Source organism: Palaemon carinicauda, chromosome 16 (assembly GCF_036898095.1).
Source record: "Palaemon carinicauda isolate YSFRI2023 chromosome 16, ASM3689809v2, whole genome shotgun sequence".
NCBI lineage: Eukaryota > Metazoa > Arthropoda > Malacostraca > Decapoda > Palaemonidae > Palaemon > Palaemon carinicauda.
The window spans coordinates 132,147,933-132,170,528 of NC_090740.1; the positions used below are offsets into that span (position 1 = coordinate 132,147,933).

A 22,596-nucleotide genomic window follows, 5' to 3' on the forward strand; every position below is an offset into this window, starting at 1 on the left:
TTCCAAAGTCCAACTACTTGATCCTTTCAACTGAGACTGTACTTTATCCTATAATGTAGGCCTGTACCAATACATCAAAGGATATTTCCTCCTCAAAACAAAGTTCCTTTTTCTTTTCATCTTCTATGGTCCAACTACTTGATATTTTAGTGAAGTAACTTTTCATGAATTAAAATGACCAGTTTTAATATTTTTATATTTTAAAGAATTGAATTAAAATTCATTAGATATATATATCATCATCATCTCCTACGCCCATTGACGCTGAGGACCCCAGTTACATTTCACCAGTGGTCTCTATCTTGAGCTTTTCAATCAATACTTCTTCATTCGTCATCTCCTCTTCTACTTCACACTTCACATTCTGTAAAATTGAAGTTCCCAAAGAATTGTATCAAATATTGTCTAGTGATATTGTTTGGACTTTAGATCGACATAATTACGAAGAAACAGTTATAGTGAAATCTTGGATGTTATTTGTGACTTTTCGATGGATATTCTATGTTGGGTATTCAAGTTAGGGAATGAAAATATTTACAGGCCTAACAAATATGAAGTATTGAAGTTGAGGGTGAAAAGTCTATTATCTTTAAAGCACATCTCAGTGACACAGTGTTCAGACAAAATTTCCCATCACTGAAAGACCGACATGATATTGTTCTTGTAGATAATAATATGTTTTAATCCTTTTAGACTTCTTGCAACAAACCAGAGAACCCGCTGCCTCCTAATAGAGTATTTCTAAGCCATAATTGAAAACAAGGTTCCTAACAGCTATGCTCTCATTGCAAAGCATAGACTATAGATTGGCTTAACTACTCAAGCAACTGTCTGCTTTCGACCTCATTACTCCCATTTCATAGCAGGGTCGGCCGCTTGAGTCAACTCTCTCCTTTTAGTTATATTCTTTTAATCTTTTGTACAGTACATTAACACAAAAGTTTTAATCAATGATTTTACAATTAAACTATTTTTTCTTCAGATCATATTCAAATAAAAATATTGTTATTCAGTCTTGGCCTTTAAAAGTTAATCGAGAGATTCATAATATGTTGACTCAAAAATTAGGCAAATCTAAAATGAGCTATAACCAGAGAGGGTTCCAATGTCAAATCTTGCCATCACAGAACCAAATAACTCCGTAGCAGAAGCATCTCATCGGGTGCCTCTCCTTGTCTATCAAAATACTGATTTATTTGCTAAAAAAATAATATCTAAAATTCATAAATAGCTATAATGATGATCACTATGAAAGGCAACTAAATTTTTAATTATAAAACTTTCTAAAAAATTATGAATTTATCAAAAAATCTATAAACTTTGCATAAAATGTTTGAGTCTACTTAAATGGAGAAGATTTTTTGAGCAGTAATGGCAGTGACGAGTGAATCGACAGTCTGTTCGCTTAGACTCGGTGTCGACAACATCTCGTGGATTATGTGCATCGTAACCTCCCGAAATTTTCACTGTGATTCCCATAGAGTTCACCACAATGTCCGTTTTTCATTTAGGAAAAAGGGCATGGAATTACTATTCTTCAAAATACAGACACTGTGAAGACTACTTTAATGGCCAAGCTTGTGACTGTGATAGCTGTGTGGCTTACCAGCAGTGCCGAGCTTACATCTTTAACACCATGGCAGAACATAACTATGCTGTAGACCCAGAAATTTATAATCACCACGTCTCCTGCAACTGTGAGGGTTGCAAAGATGCCTCTGACAAACTTGTCCAGTATGATAAATTCGCTGATGACAAGAATGAAAGCAGGAAAAGAAAGAAGACTTCTACATCTTCAACAGCTCCAAATTCAGCCCCACCATCGCCATCAGTGACTCCAAGGACTGAGAGCACAGACTCGTCCTTGTCTGTCCCTACAACTCCTCAGCAATCAGGTGCAACTGCAGTCATCCCTTCTATCAACAAGCCTGAGTCCTCCAATGCCATGGAGACTGAACAAGGGGCCCACTCCACCGACTGCAACTGCACAGACTGCCTCCAGACACTCCTGCAAGAAGCCACTTGCCATACAAGAAAACATCCCAGCTACACAGCCAAAGAAGCCTCTGCCAAAGTTTCGACTTTCACAGGCAAACAATGAACTCTCTTATGCCTCTGTTGCTGCCATGGTTGCCAAGCCTGGCATGAAACTCACTGCGAGACCTAACAGGAAAGGTGACCTTATCATCTATCCCAAGGACATTGAGACAGCCAGATTCCTTCAGGAAGACTCCACCTTAACACTGCTGGATCCTGCTTTTATCAGGAAGAAGGCAGCCATTACCAGGTATCCTGTGACCATGCCTATCTCCATTGTAACCTCGTGCAGCAATATTGACTGTGCTGTTCGCTGCACAAGCAAGGATGACGTTCCTGTTAGACGCCTAATTGCCACCTTTATAGGTCCAGTTCCTTCCAAACTGGACTTAGGAGTCTGGGGTACTTTCCCCATCGAGGATTATACACCTGAGCCCCTTCGATGCTACAGATGCCAACGCTTTGGACATCATAAAGAAGAATGCAGAGGCCCATGATCTGTGGTATCTGCAGCCAGCGACATAGCACAGAAGTGTGCATAAATGCCCATAAAGAAGGACGTCAAACCACATCCAAGTGCCCTAATTGTTCCAAGCCACACCATGCTTGGAATAAGCGCTGCCCAGAGCGTCTCAAGAGGATAGCAGCTTTGAAGAATGCATCCTCTTCAAACCAAAACAAACCAGCTCCATCCCAGCCACCTAAAGAACAGAGAACTCCTCGCCAGAGAAGACCAACTCAGCCAACTCCTGCTCCTGCTTTTACATCTACAATTGCTCCTGCATCTACACCTACAACTGCTCCTAAAAAGGACCAGCAACGACCTGCAACTGTTCCTAAGAAGGATCAGCACCGACCTGCAACTGCTCCCCAAAGGGACCAGCAACAACCTTCATCCTCATCCCCTTCCCAAACCTTGACTCAAGCAATTGAGTCTCTCACCTTGCAAGACCTCATACCTATCGCCTTCCAGATCCTTACCAAAGTCCTCTCCCTCTCATCAACCTCCACTTTCCAGCAACTCCTGCAACAGTTCCAGTTCTCAGCCACTGAGCAGAGATAATCCTTCCCCTCTTGCAATCCTCCCTTTCCCAATTCCCTATTCCTAAATGGAGAATAGTTATTACAAGGCTGTCTTCCTCATAAGGATACAGCTCTTGTTTTTCCTGTCTCCTACCCTCTTTCCCTGTTAACCCTCTTCTTACCCTATCCTCAGGGGGCCTTTCTCGTGCCAGCTGACCGAGCGCAGCACAGTTTTGGCCCCCTCCCCCTTTTCCATCCCAAGAGCAGGAATAAGCTTCTTTGCTTAAACCTACTCCTTTTCTCTCCTACTAAAACTCCTTCTCTCCTCTCCCAGTCTCTTTTACTTACTGGGACTTGCTACTATCAATACTATTTTCTCTGACTAAAAACTTTCTTTCGTGGACCTAAAAAGGAGTCCCCTTTTTCGGGTTGCTTTCTGCCCCTTGCCAAGTCTTGTCCTACCTCTCCTTCATCCCTCATACTACATCCTTTTATTCCTTATCCTGCATCCTTTTCCTGTTCCAGACTCATTCCAATTCTACCTCTTCTTTTAATAAACCATATTGCTCCTTTAGGAGTTCTCATTCCAGATAGCTATTCTCTTACGGGCTGTCTAGGACAAGAGCCCGTGTCATGCTATGAGGCATGGCAATCTCAAACGAACGAACGAACGAACGAGTGAATCGTCCTGGATAACCTGAAGTAAAGAGACTCGGGTTTTCCGAGAGTCCTGGTTCGGGTCAAACCCTAAGACATCGACTCCGTTGAGGATCCTTCCTCTTAGGTGTCTTCCGAATCAGGACTACCTCTCGGTTTGGGGTTCCGAGACAGGCAGGATAGAAAGATAGTATCCTGTCACTGACGTCCCCCGGTTATCCAGCAAAACAGCAACAGGCTTTCTTTGGTCTGGTGTTGAAATCTCTCTCTCTCTCTCTCTCTCTCTCTCTCTCTCTCTCTCTCTCTCTCTCTCTCTCTATTCCTTTGTACCCTTACTAATACAAGGGGAGGGGATTCTCGAGTCCAGTATGTACCCAGACTGGTGATATTTATTTTTGCATTTGACAAGCGTTGACCATAACTCGTCACTTAGTAATAAATCTTATATTTCACTTTGTAAACATGTGTATGTATGAAACAAAGTTGGGTAACTTATGAAAAATTTTATTATTGAAAAAATATTAGATCGTTAAAACAATCATGCTACAATAATATTTCAGAAAAAATAAAATTACGTTAATGTAGACCTAATCCCTATGAACACCGTGACTACTGGAACTGAGTGGGAAAGAGGGCGTCAGGAGGGAAAATAATCTAAGCTTAGTCCTGTTGTCTACTGATAACAATTTATGCATTTGGGTTATGAATTCAGGGTTATGAATTCAAAGTTATTATTTGATTTTGCTTGAGTCGTTTTGTGTATAAGGAAAATCTTAGATAGGGTCTTGGTTTCTAAACCTGCATGAAATCATTATAAGCCAAATCTCAGGTTATAGTCAACGTTTCCTATACAGTATAGGTCTAATCTCTCTTGGGGTTTATTCAGGGAGAAAAAATAATGATAAATAAATAAGTAAATAAGCCAGGTGGTGGGTTATATTTGCTATGAAAACTATAATTAATAGTACCTCTATTTAATTTCACTTTATGAACGGAAGTCTATAATAGGGTCAGACATATTAATCCCACAGCTATAATGTGCAGATTCTACAATAATAATAATAATAATAATAATAATAATAATAATAATAATAATACTGCTCTGTAGTCATGGCTTTATAACATACTAGGGCATGGGGATACGTCAGGTAGCAACAATAAATATTTGCATCAAATCTTGTAACTTATAAAGGGTGTCTATCTGGCCATTAAGTATGATTTGTGAAATTTCTCCACAGTCTCTGTGTAGTATACTGTACTTACTTGATTTTATTTCTAGACCTATAGACTCAATAAGAATTATAAAATCAGAAGTGAGAACTTCAAGTCACTTATATCCGTGTGACTGAGCATTTAAACCTTCACAAGTTGGGGCTAACGGAATCCTAAGTAAATCTCAAAAGACGAAACTTCCTAAAGACATTAATGAACCAAGTAATAGATAATGATAGAAAAAATGTTATCTTTTAAAAGACGTCATTATTTTCTAAGTATGATATTCTTAGGCAAACACTGTATATATATATATATATATATATATATATATATATATATATATATATATATATATATATATATATATATATATATATATATATATATATATATATATGGTCCAACTACTTGATCCTTCTAACTGAGCCAGTACTTTATCCTATAATGTAGCCTTGTACCTCTACATCAAAGGATATTTCCTCCTCTAAACAAAGTTCATTTTTCTCTTTATCTTCTATGGTCCAACTAATTGATCCTTCTAACTGAGCCAGTACTTTATCCTATAATGTAGCCTTGTACTTCTACATCAAAGGATATTTCCTCCTCAAAACAAAGTTCCTTTCTCTTCATCTTCTATGGTCCAACTACTTGATCCTTCTAACTGAGCCATTACTTTATCCTATAATGTAGCCTTGAACCTCTACATCAAATGATATTTCCTCCTCTAAACCAAGTTCCTTTTTCTCTTCATCTTTTATGGTCTAACTACTTGATCCTTCTAACTGAGCCAGTACTTTATCCTATAATGTAGCCTTGTACCTCTACATCAAAGGATATTTCCTCCTCTAAACAAAGTTCCTTTTTCTATCCATCTTCCATACTCCAAGTATTTGATCCTTCTAACTGAGCCAGTACTTTATCCTATAATGTAGCCTTGTACCTCTACATCAAAGGATATTTCCTCCTCTAAACAAAGTTCCCTTTTCTGTCCATCTTCCATAGTCCAACTACTTGATCCTTCTTACTAAACCAATACTTTATCCTATAATGTAGCCTTGTACCTCTACATCAAAGGATATTTCCTCCTCAAAGCAAAGTTCTTTTATCTCTTCATCTTCTATGGTCCAACTACTTGATCCTTCCAACTAAGACAGTACTTTATTCTATAATGTAGGCTTGTACCACTACATCAAAGGATATTTCCTCCTCAAAACAAAGTTCCCTTTTCTGTCCATCTTCCATAGTCCAACTATTTGATCCTTCCAACTGAGCCAGTACTTTATCCTATAATGTAGGCCTGTACCACTACATCAAAGGATAATTCCTCCTCAAAACAAAGTTCCTTTTTCTGTCCATCTTCCATAGTCCAAGTACTTGATCCTTCCAACTGAGCCAGTACTTTATCCTATAATGTAGGCCTGTACCATTACATCAAAGGATATTTCCTCCTCAATACAAAGTTCCTTTTACTGTCCATCTTCCATAGTCCAAGTACTTGATCCTTCCAACTGAGACAGTAATTTATTCTATAATATAGGCATGTACCTCTACATCAAAGGACATTTCCTCCTCAAAACAAAGTTCCTTTTTCTGTCCATCTTCCATAGTCCAAGTACTTAATCCTTCCAACTGAGACAGTACTTTATTCTATAATGTAGGCCTGTACCACTACATCAAAGGATATTTCCTCCTCAAAACAAAGTTCCTTTTTCTTTTTATCTTCTATGGTCCAACTACTTGATTCTTCTACCTGAGTCCCTACTTTATCCTATAATGTAGCCTTGTACCTCTACATCAAAGGATATTTCCTCCTCAAAACAAAGTTCCTATTTCTCTTCATCTTCTATGGTCCAACTACTTGATCCTTCTAACTTAGCCAGTACTTTATCCTATAATGTAGCCTTGTACCTCTACATCAAAGGATATTTCCTCCTCAAAACAAAGTTCCTTTTCCTTTTCATCTTCTATGGTCCAACTACTTGATCCTTTTAACTGAGCCAGTACTTTATCCTATAATGCAGCCTTGTACCTCTACATCAAAGGATATTTCCTCCTCAAAACGAAGTTCCTTTTTCTCTTCATCTTCTATGGTCCAACTACTTGATCCTTCTAACTTAGCCAGTACTTTATCCTATAATGTAGCCTTGTACCTCTACATCAAAGTATATTTCCTCCTCAAAACAAAGTTCCTATTTCTCTTCATCTTCTATGGTCCAACTACTTGATCCTTCCAACTGAGAAAGTACTTTATCCTATAATGTAGCCTTGTACCTCTACATCAAAGGATATTTCCTCCTCAAAACGAAGTTCCTTTTTCTCTTCATCTTCTATGGTCCAACTACTTGATCCTTCCAACTGAGAAAGTACTTTATCCTATAATGTAGCCTTGTACCTCTACATCAAAGTATATTTCCTCCTCAAAACAAAGTTCCTATTTCTCTTCATCTTCTATGGTCCAACTACTTGATCCTTCCAACTGAGAAAGTACTTTATCCTATAATGTAGCCTTGTACCTCTACATCAAAGTATATTTCCTCCTCAAAACAAAGTTCCTATTTCTCTTCATCTTCTATGGTCCAACTACTTGATCCTTCCAACTGAGAAAGTACTTTATCCTATAATGTAGCCTTGTACCTCTACATCAAAGTATATTTCCTCCTCAAAACAAAGTTCCTATTTCTCTTCATCTTCTATGGTCCAACTACTTGATCCTTCTAACTTAGCCAGTACTTTATCCTATAATGTAGCCTTGTACCTCTACATCAAAGGATATTTCCTCCTCAAAACAAAGTTCCTTTTTCTCTTTATCTTCTATGGTTAGGGTCGGCCGCTTGAGTCAACTCTCTCCTTTTAGTTATATTCTTTTGATCTTTTGTACAGTACATTAACACAAAAGTTTTAATCAATGATTTTACAAATAAACTATTTTTTATTCAAATCATATTCAAATAAAAATATTGTTATTCAGTCTTGGCCTTTAAAAGTTAATCGAGAGATTCATAATATGTTAACTCAAAAATTAGGCAAATTTAAAATGAGCTATAACCAGAGAGGGTTCCAATGTCAAATCTTGCCATCACAGAACCAAATAACTCCGTAGCAGTAGCATCTCATCGGGTGCCTCTCCTTGTCTATCAAAATACTGATTTATTTGCTAAAATTTTATAAAAAATTATGAATTTATTAAGAAATCTATAATCTTTGCATAAAATGTTTGAGTCTAATTAGATGGAGAAGATTTTTTGACCAGTAATGGCAGTGATAAATGAATCGTCCTGGATAACCTAAAGTAAAGAGACTCGGGTTTTCCGAGAGTCCTGGTTCGGGTCAAGCCCTAAGAAATCGACTCCGTTGAGGATCCTTCCTCTTAGGTGTCTTCCGAATCAGGACTATCTCTCGGTTTGGGGTTCCGAGACAGGCAGGATAGAAAGATAGTATCCTGTCACTGACGTCCCCCGGTTATCCAGCAAAACAGCAACAGGCTTTCTTTGGTCTGGTGTTGAAATCTCTCTCTCTCTCTCTCTCTCTCTCTCTCTCTCTCTCTCTCTCTCTCTCTCTCTCTCTCTCATTCCTTTCTTTCTTTACTAATACAGGGGGAGGGGATTCTCGTGTCTAGTATGTACCCAGACTGGTGATATTTATTTTTGCATTTGACAAGCGTTGACCATAACTCGTCACTTAGTAATAAATCTTATATTTCACTTTGTAAACATGTGTATGTATGAAACAAAGTTGGGTAACTTATGAAAAATTTTATTATTGAAAAAATATTAGATCGTTAAAACAATCGTGCTACAATAATATTTCAGAAAAAATAAAATTACGTTAATGTAGATCTAATCCCTATGAACACCGTGACTACTGGAACTGAGTGGGAAAGAGGGCGTCAAGAGGGAAAATAATTTAAGCTTAGTCCTGTTGTCTACTGATAACAATTTATGCATTTGGGTTATGAATTCAAAGTTATTATTTGATTTTGCTTAAGTCGTTTTGTGTATAAAGCAAATGTTAGATAGGGTCGTGGTTTCTAAACTTGCAATAAATCATTATAAGCCAAATCTCAGGTTATAGTCAACGTTTCCTATACAGTATAGTTCTAATCTCTCTTGGGGTTTATTCAGGGAGAAAAAAATAATGATAAATAAATAAGTAAATAAGCCAGGTGGTGGGTTATATTCGCTAATAAAACTATAATTAATAGTACCTTTATTTAATTTCACTTTATGAACGGAAGTCTATAATAGGGTCAGACATATTAATCCCACAGCTATAATGTGCAGATTCTACAATAATAATAATAATAATAATAATAATAATAATAATAATAATAATAATAATAATAATAATAATAATAATAATAATAATAATAATACTGCTCTGTAGTCATGGCTTTATAACATACTAGGGCATGGGGATACGTCAGGTAGCAACAATAAATATTTGCATCAAATCTTGTAACTTATAAAGGGTGTCTATCTGGCCATTAAGTATGATTTGTGAAATTTCTCCACAGTCTCTGTGTAGTATACTGTACTTACTTGATTTTATTTCTAGACCTATAGACTCAATAAGAATTATAAAATCAGAAGTGAGAACTTCAAGTCACTTATATCAGTGTGACTGAGCATTTAAACCTTCACAAGTTGGGGCTAACGGAATCCTAAGTAAATCTCAAAAGACGAAACTTCCTAAAGACATTAATGAACCAAGTAATAGATAATGATAGAAAAAATTTTATCTTTTAAAAGACGTCATTATTTTCTAAGTATGATATTCTTAGGCAAACACTGTATATATATATATATATATATATATATATATATATATATATATATATATATATATATATATATATATATATATATATATATATATATATATATGGTCCAACTAATTGATCCTTCTAACTGAGCCAGTACTTTATCCTATAATGTAGCCTTGAACCTCTACATCAAAGGATATTTGCTCCTCTAAACAAAGTTCCTTTTTCTTTTCATCTTCTATTGTCCAACTACATGATCCTTCCAAGTGATATTGTACTTTATCTTATAAAGTAGGCCTGTACCATTACATCAAAGGATATTTCCTCCTCTAAAAAAAGTTCCGTTTTCTGTCCATCTTCCATAGTCCAACTACTTGATCCTTCCAACTGAGTCCGTAAATTATCTTATAATGTAGCCATGTACCTCTACATCAAAGGATATTTCCTCCTCTAAACAAAGTTCCTTTTTCTCTTTATCTTCTATGGTCCAACTACATGATCCTTCCAACTGAGACTGTACTTTATCCTATAATGTAGCCTTGTACCTCTACATCAAAGGATATTTCCTCCTCAAAACATAGTTCCTTTTTCTCTTCATCTTTTATGGTCCAACTACATGATCCTTCCAACTGAGACTGTACTTTATCCTATAATGTAGGCCTGTACCACTACATCAAAGGATATTTCCTCCTCAAAATAAAGTTCCTTTTTCTCTCCATCTTCCATAGTCCAACTACTTGATCTTTCAAACTGATACAGAACTTTATCCTATAATGTAGGCATGTACCTCTACATCAAAGGATATTTCCTCCTCGAAACAAAGTTCCTTTTTCTCTTCATCTTCTATGGTCCAACTACTTGATCCTTCCAACTGAGACAGTACTTTATCCTATAATGTAGTCGTGTACCTCTACATCAAAGGATATTCCCTCCTCGGAACAAAGTTCCTTTTTCTCTTCATCTTTTATGGTCCAACTACTTGACCCTTCTAACTGAGCCAGTACTTTATCCTATAATGTAGCCTTGTACCTCTATATCAAAGGATATTTCCTCCTCAAAACAAAGTTCCTTTTTCTCTTCATCTTCTATGGTCCAACTACTTGATCCATCCAACTGAGACAGTACTTTATCCTATAATGTAGCCTTGTACCTCTACATCAAAGGATATTTCCTCCTCAAAACAATGATCCTTTTTATTTTCATCTTTTATGGGCCAACTACATGATCCTTCTAACTGAGCCGGTACTTTATCCTATAATGTAGCCTTGTACCTCTACATCAAAGGATATTTCCTCTGCTAAACAAAGTTCCTTTTTCTTTTCATCTTCTATGGTCCAATTACTTGATCCTTCCAACTGAGCCAGTACTTTATCCTATAATGTAGCCTTGTACCTCTACATCAAAGGATATTTCCTCCTCAAAACAAAGTTCCTTTTTCTCTTCATCTTCTATGGTCCAACTACTTCATCCTTCTAACTGAGCCAGTACTTTATCCTATAATGTAGCCTTGTACCTCTACATCAAAGGATATTTCCTCCTCAAAACAATGTTCCTTTTTATTTTCATCTTTTATGGTCCAACTACTTGACCCTTCTAACTGAGCCAGTACTTTATCCTATAATGTAGCCTTGTACCTCTACATCAAAGGATATTTCCTCCTCCTCAAAACAATGTTCCTTTTTATTTTCATCTTTTATGGTCCAACTACTTGACCCTTCTAACTGAGCCAGTACTTTATCCTATAATGTAGCCGTGTACCTCTACATCAAAGGATATTCCCTCCTCGGAACAAAGTTCCTTTTTCTCTTCATCTTTTATGGTCCAACTACTTGACCCTTCTAACTGAGCCAGTACTTTATCCTATAATGTAGCCTTGTAACTCTATATCAAAGGATATTTCCTCCTCAAAACAAAGTTCCTTTTTCTCTTCATCTTCTATGGTCCAACTACTTGATCCATCCAACTGAGACAGTACTTTATCCTATAATGTAGCCTTGTACCTCTACATCAAAGGATATTTCCTCCTCAAAACAATGATCCTTTTTATTTTCATCTTTTATGGGCCAACTACATGATCCTTCTAACTGAGCCAGTACTTTATCCTATAATGTAGCCTTGTACCTCTACATCAAAGGATATTTCCTCTGCTAAACAAAGTTCCTTTTTCTTTTCATCTTCTATGGTCCAATTACTTGATCCTTCCAACTGAGCCAGTACTTTATCCTATAATGTAGCCTTGTACCTCTACATCAAAGGATATTTCCTCCTCAAAACAAAGTTCCTTTTTCTCTTCATCTTCTATGGTCCAACTACTTCATCCTTCTAACTGAGCCAGTACTTTATCCTATAATGTAGCCTTGTACCTCTACATCAAAGGATATTTCCTCCTCAAAACAATGTTCCTTTTTATTTTCATCTTTTATGGTTCAACTACCTGATCCTTCCAACTGAGCCAGTACTTTATCCTATAATGTAGCCTTGTACCTCTACATCAAAGGATATTTCCTCCGCTAAACAAAGTTCATTTTTCTCTTCATCTTTTATGGTCCAACTACTTGATCCTTCCAACTGAGACAGTACTTTATCCTATAATGTAGCCTTGTACCTCTACATCAAAGGATATTTCCTCCGCTAAACAAAGTTCCTTTTTCTTTTCATCTTTTATGGGCCAACTACATGATCTTTCTAACTGAGCCAGTACTTTATCCTATAATGTAGCCTTGTACCTCTACATCAAAGGATATTTCCTCCGCTAAACAAAGTTCCTTTTATTTTCATCTTTTATGGGCCAACTACATGATCCTTCTAACTGAGCCAGTACTTTATCCTATAATGTAGCCTTGTACCTCTACATCAAAGGATATTTCCTCCGCTAAACAAAGTTCCTTTTTCTTTTCATCTTCTAAGGTCCAACTACTTGATCCTTCCAGCTGAGACAGTACTTTATCCTATAATGTAGCCTTGTACCTCTACATCAAAGGATATTTCCTCCTCAAAACAAAGTTCCTTTTTCTGTACATCTTCCATAGTCCAACTACTTGATCCTTCTAACTGAGCCAGTACTTTATCCCATAATGTAGCCTCGTACCTCTACATTGAAGGATATTTCTTCCTTAAAACAAAGTTCCTTTTTCTGTCCATCTTCCATAGTCCAACTACTTGATCCTTCCGACTGAACCAGTACTTTATCCTATAATGTTGCCTTGTACCTCTACATCAAAGGATATTTCCTCTTCAAAACAAAGTTCCTTTTTCTGTCCATCTTCCATCGTCCAAATACTTGATCCTTCCAACTGAGACAGTACTTTATCCTATAATGTAGCCTTGTACCTCTACATCAAAGGATATTTCCTCCGCTAAACAATGTTCCTTTTCATTTTCATCTTTTATGGGCCAACTACACGATCCTTCTAACTGAGCCAGTACTTTATCCTATAATGTAGCCTTGTACCTCTACCTCAAAGGATATTTCCTCCTCAAAACAAAGTTCCTTTTTCTCTTCATCTTCTATGGTCCAACTACTTCATCCTTCCAACTGAGACAGTACTTTATCCTATAATGTAGCCTTGTACCTCTACATCAAAGGATATTTCCTCCTCAAAACAATGTTCCTTTTCATTTTCATCTTTTATGGGCCAACTACACGATCCTTCTAACTGAGCCAGTACTTTATCCTATAATGTAGCCTTGTACCTCTACCTCAAAGGATATTTCCTCCTCAAAACAAAGTTCCTTTTTCTCTTCATCTTCTATGGTCCAACTACTTCATCCTTCTAACTGAGCCAGTACTTTATCCTATAATGTATCCTTGTACCTCTACATCAAAGGATATTTCCTCCTCAAAACAATGTTCCTTTTTATTTTCATCTTTTATGGGCCAACTACATGATCCTTCTAACTGAGCCAGTACTTTATCCTATAATGTAGCCTTGTACCTCTACATCAAAGGATATTTCATCCGCTAAACAAAGTTCCTTTTTCTTTTCATCTTCTATTGTCCAACTACTTGATCCTTCCAACTAAGACAGTACTTTATCCTATAATGTAGCCTTGTACCTCTACATCAAAGGATATTTCCTCCTCAAAACAAAGTTCCTTTTTATGTCCATCTTCCATACTCCAACTACTTGATCCTTCTAACTGAGACAGTACTTTATCCTATAATATAGCCTTGTACCTCTACATTGAAGGATATTTCCTCCTTAAAACAAAGTTCCTTTTTCTGTCCATCTTCCATAGTCCAACTACTTGATCCTTCCGACTGAACCAGTACTTTATCCTATAATGTAGCCTTGTACCTCTACATCAAAGGATATTTCCTCCTCAGAACAAAGTTCCCTTTTCTGTCCATCTTCCATAGTCCAAATACTTGATGCTTCCAACTGAGACAGTACTTTATCCTATAATGTAGGCCTGTACCACTACATCAAAGGATATTTCCTCCTCAAAACAAAGTTCCTTTTTCTGTCCATCTTCCATAGTCCAACTACTTGATCCTTCCAACTGAGACAGTACTTTATCCTATAATGTAGCCTTGTACTTCTACATCAAAGGATATTTCTTCCTCTAAATATAGTTCCTTTTTCTCTTCATCTTCTATGGTCCAACTACTTCATCCTTCTAACTGAGCCAGTACTTTATCCTATAATTTAGCCTTGTACCACTACATCAAAGGATATTTCCTCCTCAAAACAAAGTTCCCTTTTCTGTGCATCTTCTATAGTCCAACTACTTGATCCTTCCATCTGAGACCGTACTTTATCCTATAATGTAGGCCTGTACCACTACATCAAAGGATATTTCCTCCTCAAAACAAAGTTCCTTTTTCTGTCCATCTTCCATAGTCCAACTACTTGATCCTTCCAACTGAGACAGTACTTTATCCTATAATGTAGCCTTGTACTTCTACATCAAAGGATATTTCTTCCTCTAAATATAGTTCCTTTTTCTCTTCATCTTCTATGGTCCAACTACTTCATCCTTCTAACTGAGCCAGTACTTTATCCTATAATTTAGCCTTGTACCACTACATCAAAGGATATTTCCTCCTCAAAACAAAGTTCCCTTTTCTGTGCATCTTCTATAGTCCAACTACTTGATCCTTCCAACTGAGACAGTACTTTATCCTATAATACAGGCATGTACCACTACATCAAAGGATATTTCCTCCTAAAAACAAAGTTCCTTTTTTCTGTTCATCTTCCATAGTCCAACTACTTGATCCTTCCAACTGAGACAGTACTTTATTCTTTAATGTAGGCATGTACCACTACATCAAAGGATATATCCTCCTTAAAACAAAGTTCCTTTTTCTGTCCATCTTCCATAGTCCAACTACTGGATCCTTCCAACTGAGACAGTACTTTATCCTATAATGTAGGCCTGTACCTCTACATCAAAGGATATTTCCTCCTCAAAACAAAATTTCCTTTTTATGTCCATCTTCCATAGTCCAAATACTTGATCCTTCCAACTGAGACAGTACTTTATCCTATAATGTAGGCAATTACTACTACATCAAAGGATATTTCCTCCTTAAAACAAAGTTCCTTTTTATGTCCATCTTCCATAGTCCAACTACTTGATCCTTCCAACTGAGACAGTACTTTATCCTATAATACAGGCATGTACCACTACATCAAAGGATATTTCCTCCTAAAAACAAAGTTCCTTTTTTCTGTTCATCTTCCATAGTCCAACTACTTGATCCTTCCAACTGAGACAGTACTTTATTCTTTAATGTAGGCATGTACCACTACATCAAAGGATATTTCCTCCTTAAAACAAAGTTCCTTTTTCTGTCCATCTTCCATAGTCCAACTACTTGATCCTTCTAACTGAGACAGTACTTTATCCTATAATGTAGGCCTGTACCTCTACATCAAAGGATATTTCCTCCTTAAAACAAAGTTCCTTTTTATGTCCATCTTCCATAGTCCAACTACTTGATCCTTCCAACTGAGACCGTACTTTATCCTATAATGTAGGCTTGTACCACTACATCAAAAGATATTTCTTCCTCAAAACAAAGTTCCTTTTTATGTCCATCTTCCATAGTCCAACTACTTGATCCTTCCAACTGAGACAGTACTTTATCCTATAATACAGGCATGTACCACTACATCAAAGGATATTTCCTCCTAAAAACAAAGTTCCTTTTTTCTGTTCATCTTCCATAGTCCAACTACTTGATCCTTCCAACTGAGACAGTACTTTATTCTTTAATGTAGGCATGTACCACTACATCAAAGGATATTTCCTCCTTAAAACAAAGTTCCTTTTTCTGTCCATCTTCCATAGTCCAACTACTTGATCCTTCTAACTGAGACAGTACTTTATCCTATAATGTAGGCGTGTACCTCTACATCAAAGGATATTTCCTCCTTAAAACAAAGTTCCTTTTTATGTCCATCTTCCATAGTCCAACTACTTGATCCTTCCAACTGAGACAGTACTTTATCCTATAATGTAGGCCTGTACCACTACATCAAAGGATATTTCCTCTTCTAAACAAAGTTCCTTTTTCTCTCCATCTTCCATAGTCCAAGTACTTGATCATTCCAACTGAGACAGTACTTTATCCTATAATGTAGGCCTGTACCACTACATCAAAGGATATTTCCTCCTCAAAACAAAGTTCCTTTTTCTGTCCATTTTCCATAGTCCAAGTACTTGATCCTTCCAACTGAGACAGTACTTTATCCTATAATGTAGGCCTGTACCACTACATCAAAGGATATTTCCTCCTCAAAAAAAAAGTTCCTTTTTCTGTCCATCTTCCATAGTCCAAGTACTTGATCGTTCCAACTGAGACAGTACTTTATCCTATAATGTAGGCCTGTACCACTACATCAAAGGATATATCCTCTTCAAAACAAAGTTCCTTTTTCTGTCCATCTTCCATAGTCCAAGTACTTGATCCTTTCAACTGAGAGAATACTTTATCCTATAATGTAGGCTTGTACCACTACATCAAAGGATATTTCCTCCTCAAAACAAAGTTCCTTTTTCTGTCCATGTCCCATAGTCCAACTACTTGATCCTTCCAACTGAGCCAGTACTTTATCCTATAATGTAGGCTTGTACCACTACATCAAAGGATATTTCCTCCTCAAAACAAAGTTCCTTTTTCTGTCCATCTTCCATAGTCCAACTACTTCATCCTTCCAACTGGGCCAGTACTTTATCCTATAATGTAGGCCTGTACCACTACATCAAGGGATATTTCCTCCTCAAAACAAAGTTCCTTTTTCTGTCCATCTTCCATAGTCCAAGTACTTGATCCTTCCAACTGAGGCAGTACTTTATCCTATAATGTAGGCTTGTACCGCAGCATCAAAGGATATTTCTTCCTCAAAACAAAGTTCCTTTTTCTGTCCATTCCCATAGTTCAGCTACTTGATCGTTCCAACTGAGTCAGTATTTTATCGTATAAAGTAGGCCTGTACCACTATATCCAAGGATATTTCCTCGTGAAAACATTGTTCGTTTTCTTCTTCCTCCTCTTGCTGCTGCTCCTTGTTTTTTATTTTATTTGGTTTTTGTATTGTTTTTAGGTTTTGTTGTTGTTGTTTTTTTTTTATTTGCTGCTTCTCTTCCTCTTTTTCTTCCTCCTCTTGCTGTTGCTATTTTTTTTTTTTGTTTTTTTTTAATTTTTTTAGGTTTTTTGTTTTTTTTTTCTTGCTGCTTCTCTTCCTCCTCTTTGTTTGTTTTTTTCTTTTGGTTTTCGTATTTTTTTTTAGGATTTTTTTTTTTTGCGGCTTCTCTACCTCCTTCTCTTTCTCCTCTTGCTGTTGTTCCTTTTTTTTTCTTTTTTTTTTTTTTGGTTTATGTATCTTTTTTAGGTTTTTTGTCTTTTTTGCTGCTTCTCTTCCTCCTTCTCTTCCTCCTCTTGCTGCTGCTCCTTGTTTTTTTTTTTTTTTTGGTTTTTGTATTTTTATTTAGTTTTTTTCTTTTTTTTTCTTTGCTGCTTCTCTTCCTCCTTCTCTTCCTCCTCTTGCTGCTGCTCCTTTTTTTTATGGTTTTTGTATATTTTTTTAGTTTTTTTTTTTTAGCTGCTTCTCTTCCTCCTTCTCTTCCTCCTCTTGCTGCTGCTCATTGTTTTTTTTTTTTTTTTTGGTTTTAATATTTTTTTTTAGGTCTTTTATGTTTTTTTTTTTTTTTTTTGCTGCTTCTCTTCTTCCTTCTCTTCCTCCTCTTGCTGCTGCTCCTTTTTTTTTTTTTTTTTTTTTTTTTTTTGTATTTTTTTTCAGGTTCTTTTTTTTTTTTTGCTGCTTCTCTTCCTCCTTCTCTTCCTCCTTCTCTTCCTCCTCTTGCTGCTGTTCCTTTTTTTTGGGGGGTTTCTGTATTTTTTTTTCTCTTTTTTGGTGCTTCTCTTCCTCCTTCTTTTCCTCTTGCTGCTGCTCCGTTCTTTTTTTTTTCTGGTGGCGATATTATAATCACCATTTTTTTTTTATTGGTGGCGATATTATAATCACCATTTGTTTTTGTTTTTTTATTGGTGGCGATATTATAATCACCATCTTTAAATATTTTTTTTTTTTGTTGGCGATATAATCACCATTTTATTTTAGTGGTGATATAATCACCATTTTTTTGTGGGGTTGGCGATATTATAATCACCAATTTTTTTTTTTTTTGGTGGCTATAGTATAATCACCAATTTTTTTTTTTGGGGGGATGGCGATATTATAATCACCATTTTTTTTCCTGATGGCGATATTATAATCACCATTTTTTCTTTTTTTTTTTTTTTGGTGGCGATATTATAATCACCTTTATTTTGTTCTTTTTTCTGATGGCGATATTATAATCACCATTTTTTTTCTGATGGCGATATTATAATCACCATTTTTTTTCCTGATGGCGATATTATAATCACCATTTTTTTTTCTAATGGCGATATTATAATCACCATTTTTTCTTTTTTTTGGTGGCGATATTATAATCACCTTTATTTTGTTCTTTTTTTTTTTTTTTTTTTGGTGGAGATATTATAATCACCATTTTTTTCTGATGGCGATATTATAATCACCATTTTTTTTTCTGATGGCGATATTATAATCACCATTTTTTTTTTCTGATGGCGATATTATAATCACCATTTTTTTTCTGATGGCGATATTATAATCACCATTTTTTTTTTGGTGGCGATATTACAGTATATTCACTTTTTTTTTTTTTTTTTTTTTTTGGTGGCGACATTATAATCACCATTTTTTTTTCTTTTTTTTTGGTGGCGATATTATAATCACCTTTATTTTTTTCTTTTTTTTTTGGTGGCGATATTATAATCACCATTTTTTTTTGGTGGCGATATTATAATCACCTTTTTTTTTTCTTTCTTTTTTTTTGGTGGCGATATTATAATCACCTTTTTTTCTTTTTTTTTTGGTGGCGATATTATAATCACCATTCTTTTTTTTTTTTTTTTTTTTGCGGCGATTTTATAATCACCTTTATTTTTTTCTTTTTTTTTTTGGTGGCGATATTATAATCACCATTTTTTTTTTGGTGGCGATATTATAATCACCATTTTTTTTTTTCTTTTTTTTTTTGGTGGCGATATTATAATCACCTTTTTTTTTTTTGGTGGCGATATTATAATCACCATTTTTTTTTTTTTTTTTCGGTGGCGATATTATAATCACCTTTATTTTTTTTCTTTTTTTTTTTGGTGGCGATATTATAATCACCTTTTTTTTGGGTGGCGATATTATAATCACCTTTTTTTTCTTTTTTTTTTTTGGTGGCGATATTATAATCACCTTTTTTTTTTTTTTTTTTTTTTTTTGGTGGCGATATTATAATCACCTTTTTTTCCTTTTTTTTTTTGGTGGCGATATTATAATCACCATTTTTTTTTCTTTTTTTTGGTGGCGATATTATAATCACCTTTTTTTTTCTGGCTGCTTCTGTTCCTGCTGTATTTTCACGACCCCCAGCTGTTTGTAGACTTTTCGCTCATAACTGATGCTGTTAGCTACTATCAATTGTAGCTGCTAATCACTGCTGCTGCTAGCTGCAGTCTCTACTATTGCTAGCTGCTGCATGCTGTTGCTTTCTGCTACTAGCTGCTGCTACTTGCTACTGCTAGCTGCCGTTGCTAGTGCTGCTGCTTGCTGCTGCTACTGCTGCTCTTGCTTGCGGCTGCTGCTGCTGCAGCTCTCTGCTGCTGCTGCAGCTCTCTGCTGCTTCAGCTGCTTTTGCTAGCTGCAGCTGCTGCTACCTTTGGTAGCTGCTGCTGCTTTTGCTAGCTGGTGCTGCTGCTGTAGCCTGCTGCAGCTGCTGCTTGCTCCTGCTGCAGCCACTCACTACTGCAACTGTTGCTGCTGCAAGCTGCTGCTGCTAGCACATGCTGCTTGCTGTTGCTCCTAGCTGCTGCTAGCTGCTTCTGCTAACGTCTGCTGCATGCTGCTGCTAACTTCAGCTGCGGCTGCTGCTAGCTACTGCTAACTGTTGCTTTTCCATTGCTGCTGGTTCTGCTACTGCTGCTAACTTTTGTTAGCTGTTACTATCTTCTGCTCCTGCTATTTGATGCTCCACAGCTGCGAGTTCCTAATAATTTGGACTGATGCTGCCCACCTAACCATGAATGCCTACCTCCAAAAGATGCAGCTTCTCTTCCCAGCCAAAGATGTCTTGGTTCAACTTCCGAGAACTTGTCTGCATACTAGAAGAATCCCAGCTTCATCCCTCTGCATAGCCAGTCTTCTAGATTATTCCCCCAGAACCACCCGAAGGTTGGTATCCAAAGGAATAGATCTAGATATCCGACCATTTGTACACTTGACAAACGTCTTGTACTCGTCCATCAAGGTACACAGCATACTAGAATCAGCTAGGTTCCTTCCCTCTGCAGATCCTGTTGTCCTCCAGGTTATTCAAAGCATCGTTCAAGCTGGATAGTTAAGCCTTGCATCCTTTAAGCTGGGGGCAGTCCATCCAAGCGCCCTTCAAGCCGAATAGTTTCAGGTGTCCTTTCCAGTGAAACTGATGTCCTGAATCTGTCCAGAATGGGTGAAGCACAAAACTTAACAAAAAGATTATTCCTTTCCAAACAAAACTAAACAGAAAAAAAAAGTTCCTTTCCCAATAAAATTAAACAAAAATTTGATTCCCTTTTTCCTATAAATATTTTTTTTTGGTGGCGATACTATAATCACCATTTTTTTTTTTTTGGTGGGGATACTATACTCCCCATTTTTTTTTTCTTTTTTTTTTGTGGCGATATTATAATCACCATTTTTTTTGGTGGCGATATTACAATCACCATTTTTTTTTTTTTTTTTTTTTTTTTTTTTTTTTTTTTTTTTTGGGATATAATCCCCAGTTTTTTCATATTTTGCGTTGGGATATAATTCCTTTTTAGTTTTTTTCCAGCCCTGCCTTCTCGTCTCTTGAAGGGCGAATCTATTCAACTGGCTATCCCATATTAAATCCCCAGTCTGCTCACCAGAAATTTCATGATATAATTCCTTCAACTCGGGGTGTGTTTGAGAGAGACCGTCTACAAGTTGGTTAATAGCGTAATTCTTATGGTTTAATTCCATCTCCAGCTTCATGTTTCTTTCCATCATATCTTGATACTTTTCCTTATAAATTGCAAATTCGTCTCCCACCGAAGTTAGATTCCTAATTTCTTCTTCCAGTGTTTTATTCTTCTCGTCGGCCTTCACCAACATATTTTTTGTGGCTCTCTCCTCTGAGAGGTCTCTCTTCAGTCGTCTATTCTCTGCTTTAACACCAGCAATTTCTTTCCAGAGTTTTTCCAGTTCCTCCTCAGCCATTTCCAGACCGCACACCACGTCTTTCTTAATTAATAGTTCAGTCTTCAATTTGGTGTTCTCATCCAGGACAGTATCCAATTTAGTTCCTATTCTGTAGACCTCCTCGATTGTAGCATTAAGTTCACTTTCTAAAGCTGCCTTTTGACCAACGTTTTCGGTCTTCAGTCTCTTGTTTTCAGCCTTAACACTGTCCAGTTCACCCCAGAGTGTTCGGATCTCATTATCAGCACTTTCGACGTATTCCTCCAAGTCCCTCTTTTCCAGAAGTTTCTCGTTGGCTGTCTTCAGATCTCCTGTTACTCTTTCCAGCCTCTTCTCGAGCATCCGAATTTCCTCATGGGCATTTTCTAATTCCTTTTCTACAGCCACTTTGGTCAAAAGCTCATCACGAATTTTATCGTTTCGAACTTCAGCTTTTTCTAGACTAACCATAAAAGACTCAATATTCTTATTGGCTCTTTCTAAATCATCTATTAAAGCTAAGTTAGCGATGTTATTACATACCTCAATTTCTCCTACCTGAACAAATGTCTTGGCCGAAAGCTCCTCTCGAAGTTCATCGTTTTGACTTTCAGCTTTCTCTAGACTTGCCATAAGACCCTTAATTTTCTTATTGGCTCTATCTAAATCTGCATTTAAAGCTGATATGGCTATGTTGTCCGTAGATAACTCAATTTCTTCTGCCTCTTTGCCATTGACCTCTTCAAAGATGGTTTTTAAGTCAATTCCCGTTTCAGTTTCTTGATGTATTTTAGCGAGGAAATCATCAAACAACTGAATTCCCTCTTCTGCACCGTCTAATTCCTCACTTAGATCCTTTTGAGATACTTCCTCCAATTGTGTGCGTTCCCTATTTTCTCCGACAACGTGATTCGCCCCACCGTAGACTGCTGGTTGCAGTCTCTCCATTTCCTCCCGTTCCATCAAATCCAAGAATTTTTCTGCTTCTCGATGTGAATCCTCTCCTCCCCAGCACCATGCCATGGTGCCAAAAGTAGTCAAAGATCCTAGGAGAATAATCCTGTCAGTCATAAATCTAGCATTTTTGTACAGTATAGATTTACTCAATGCCTTCCATGGCTAAGGAATATAGCATTAAAATGAGAAAAAAAA

The 22,596-nt window shown here is 36.6% G+C and overlaps 1 protein-coding gene across 1 annotated transcript; it reads right to left on the reverse strand.

The window, feature by feature from the left end:
• Window positions 1–8,066: 8,066 nt before the first annotated feature.
• LOC137655569 (flagellar attachment zone protein 1-like) lies at window positions 8,067–22,467 on the reverse strand. Its single transcript, XM_068389469.1, has 2 exons — window positions 21,150–22,467; window positions 8,067–8,086 (listed from the first exon to the last, which is right to left on the reverse strand). Exons 1-2 carry the CDS (start codon window positions 22,465–22,467, stop codon window positions 8,067–8,069), a joined length of 1,338 nt encoding a protein of 445 aa, XP_068245570.1.
• Window positions 22,468–22,596: the final 129 nt, after the last annotated feature.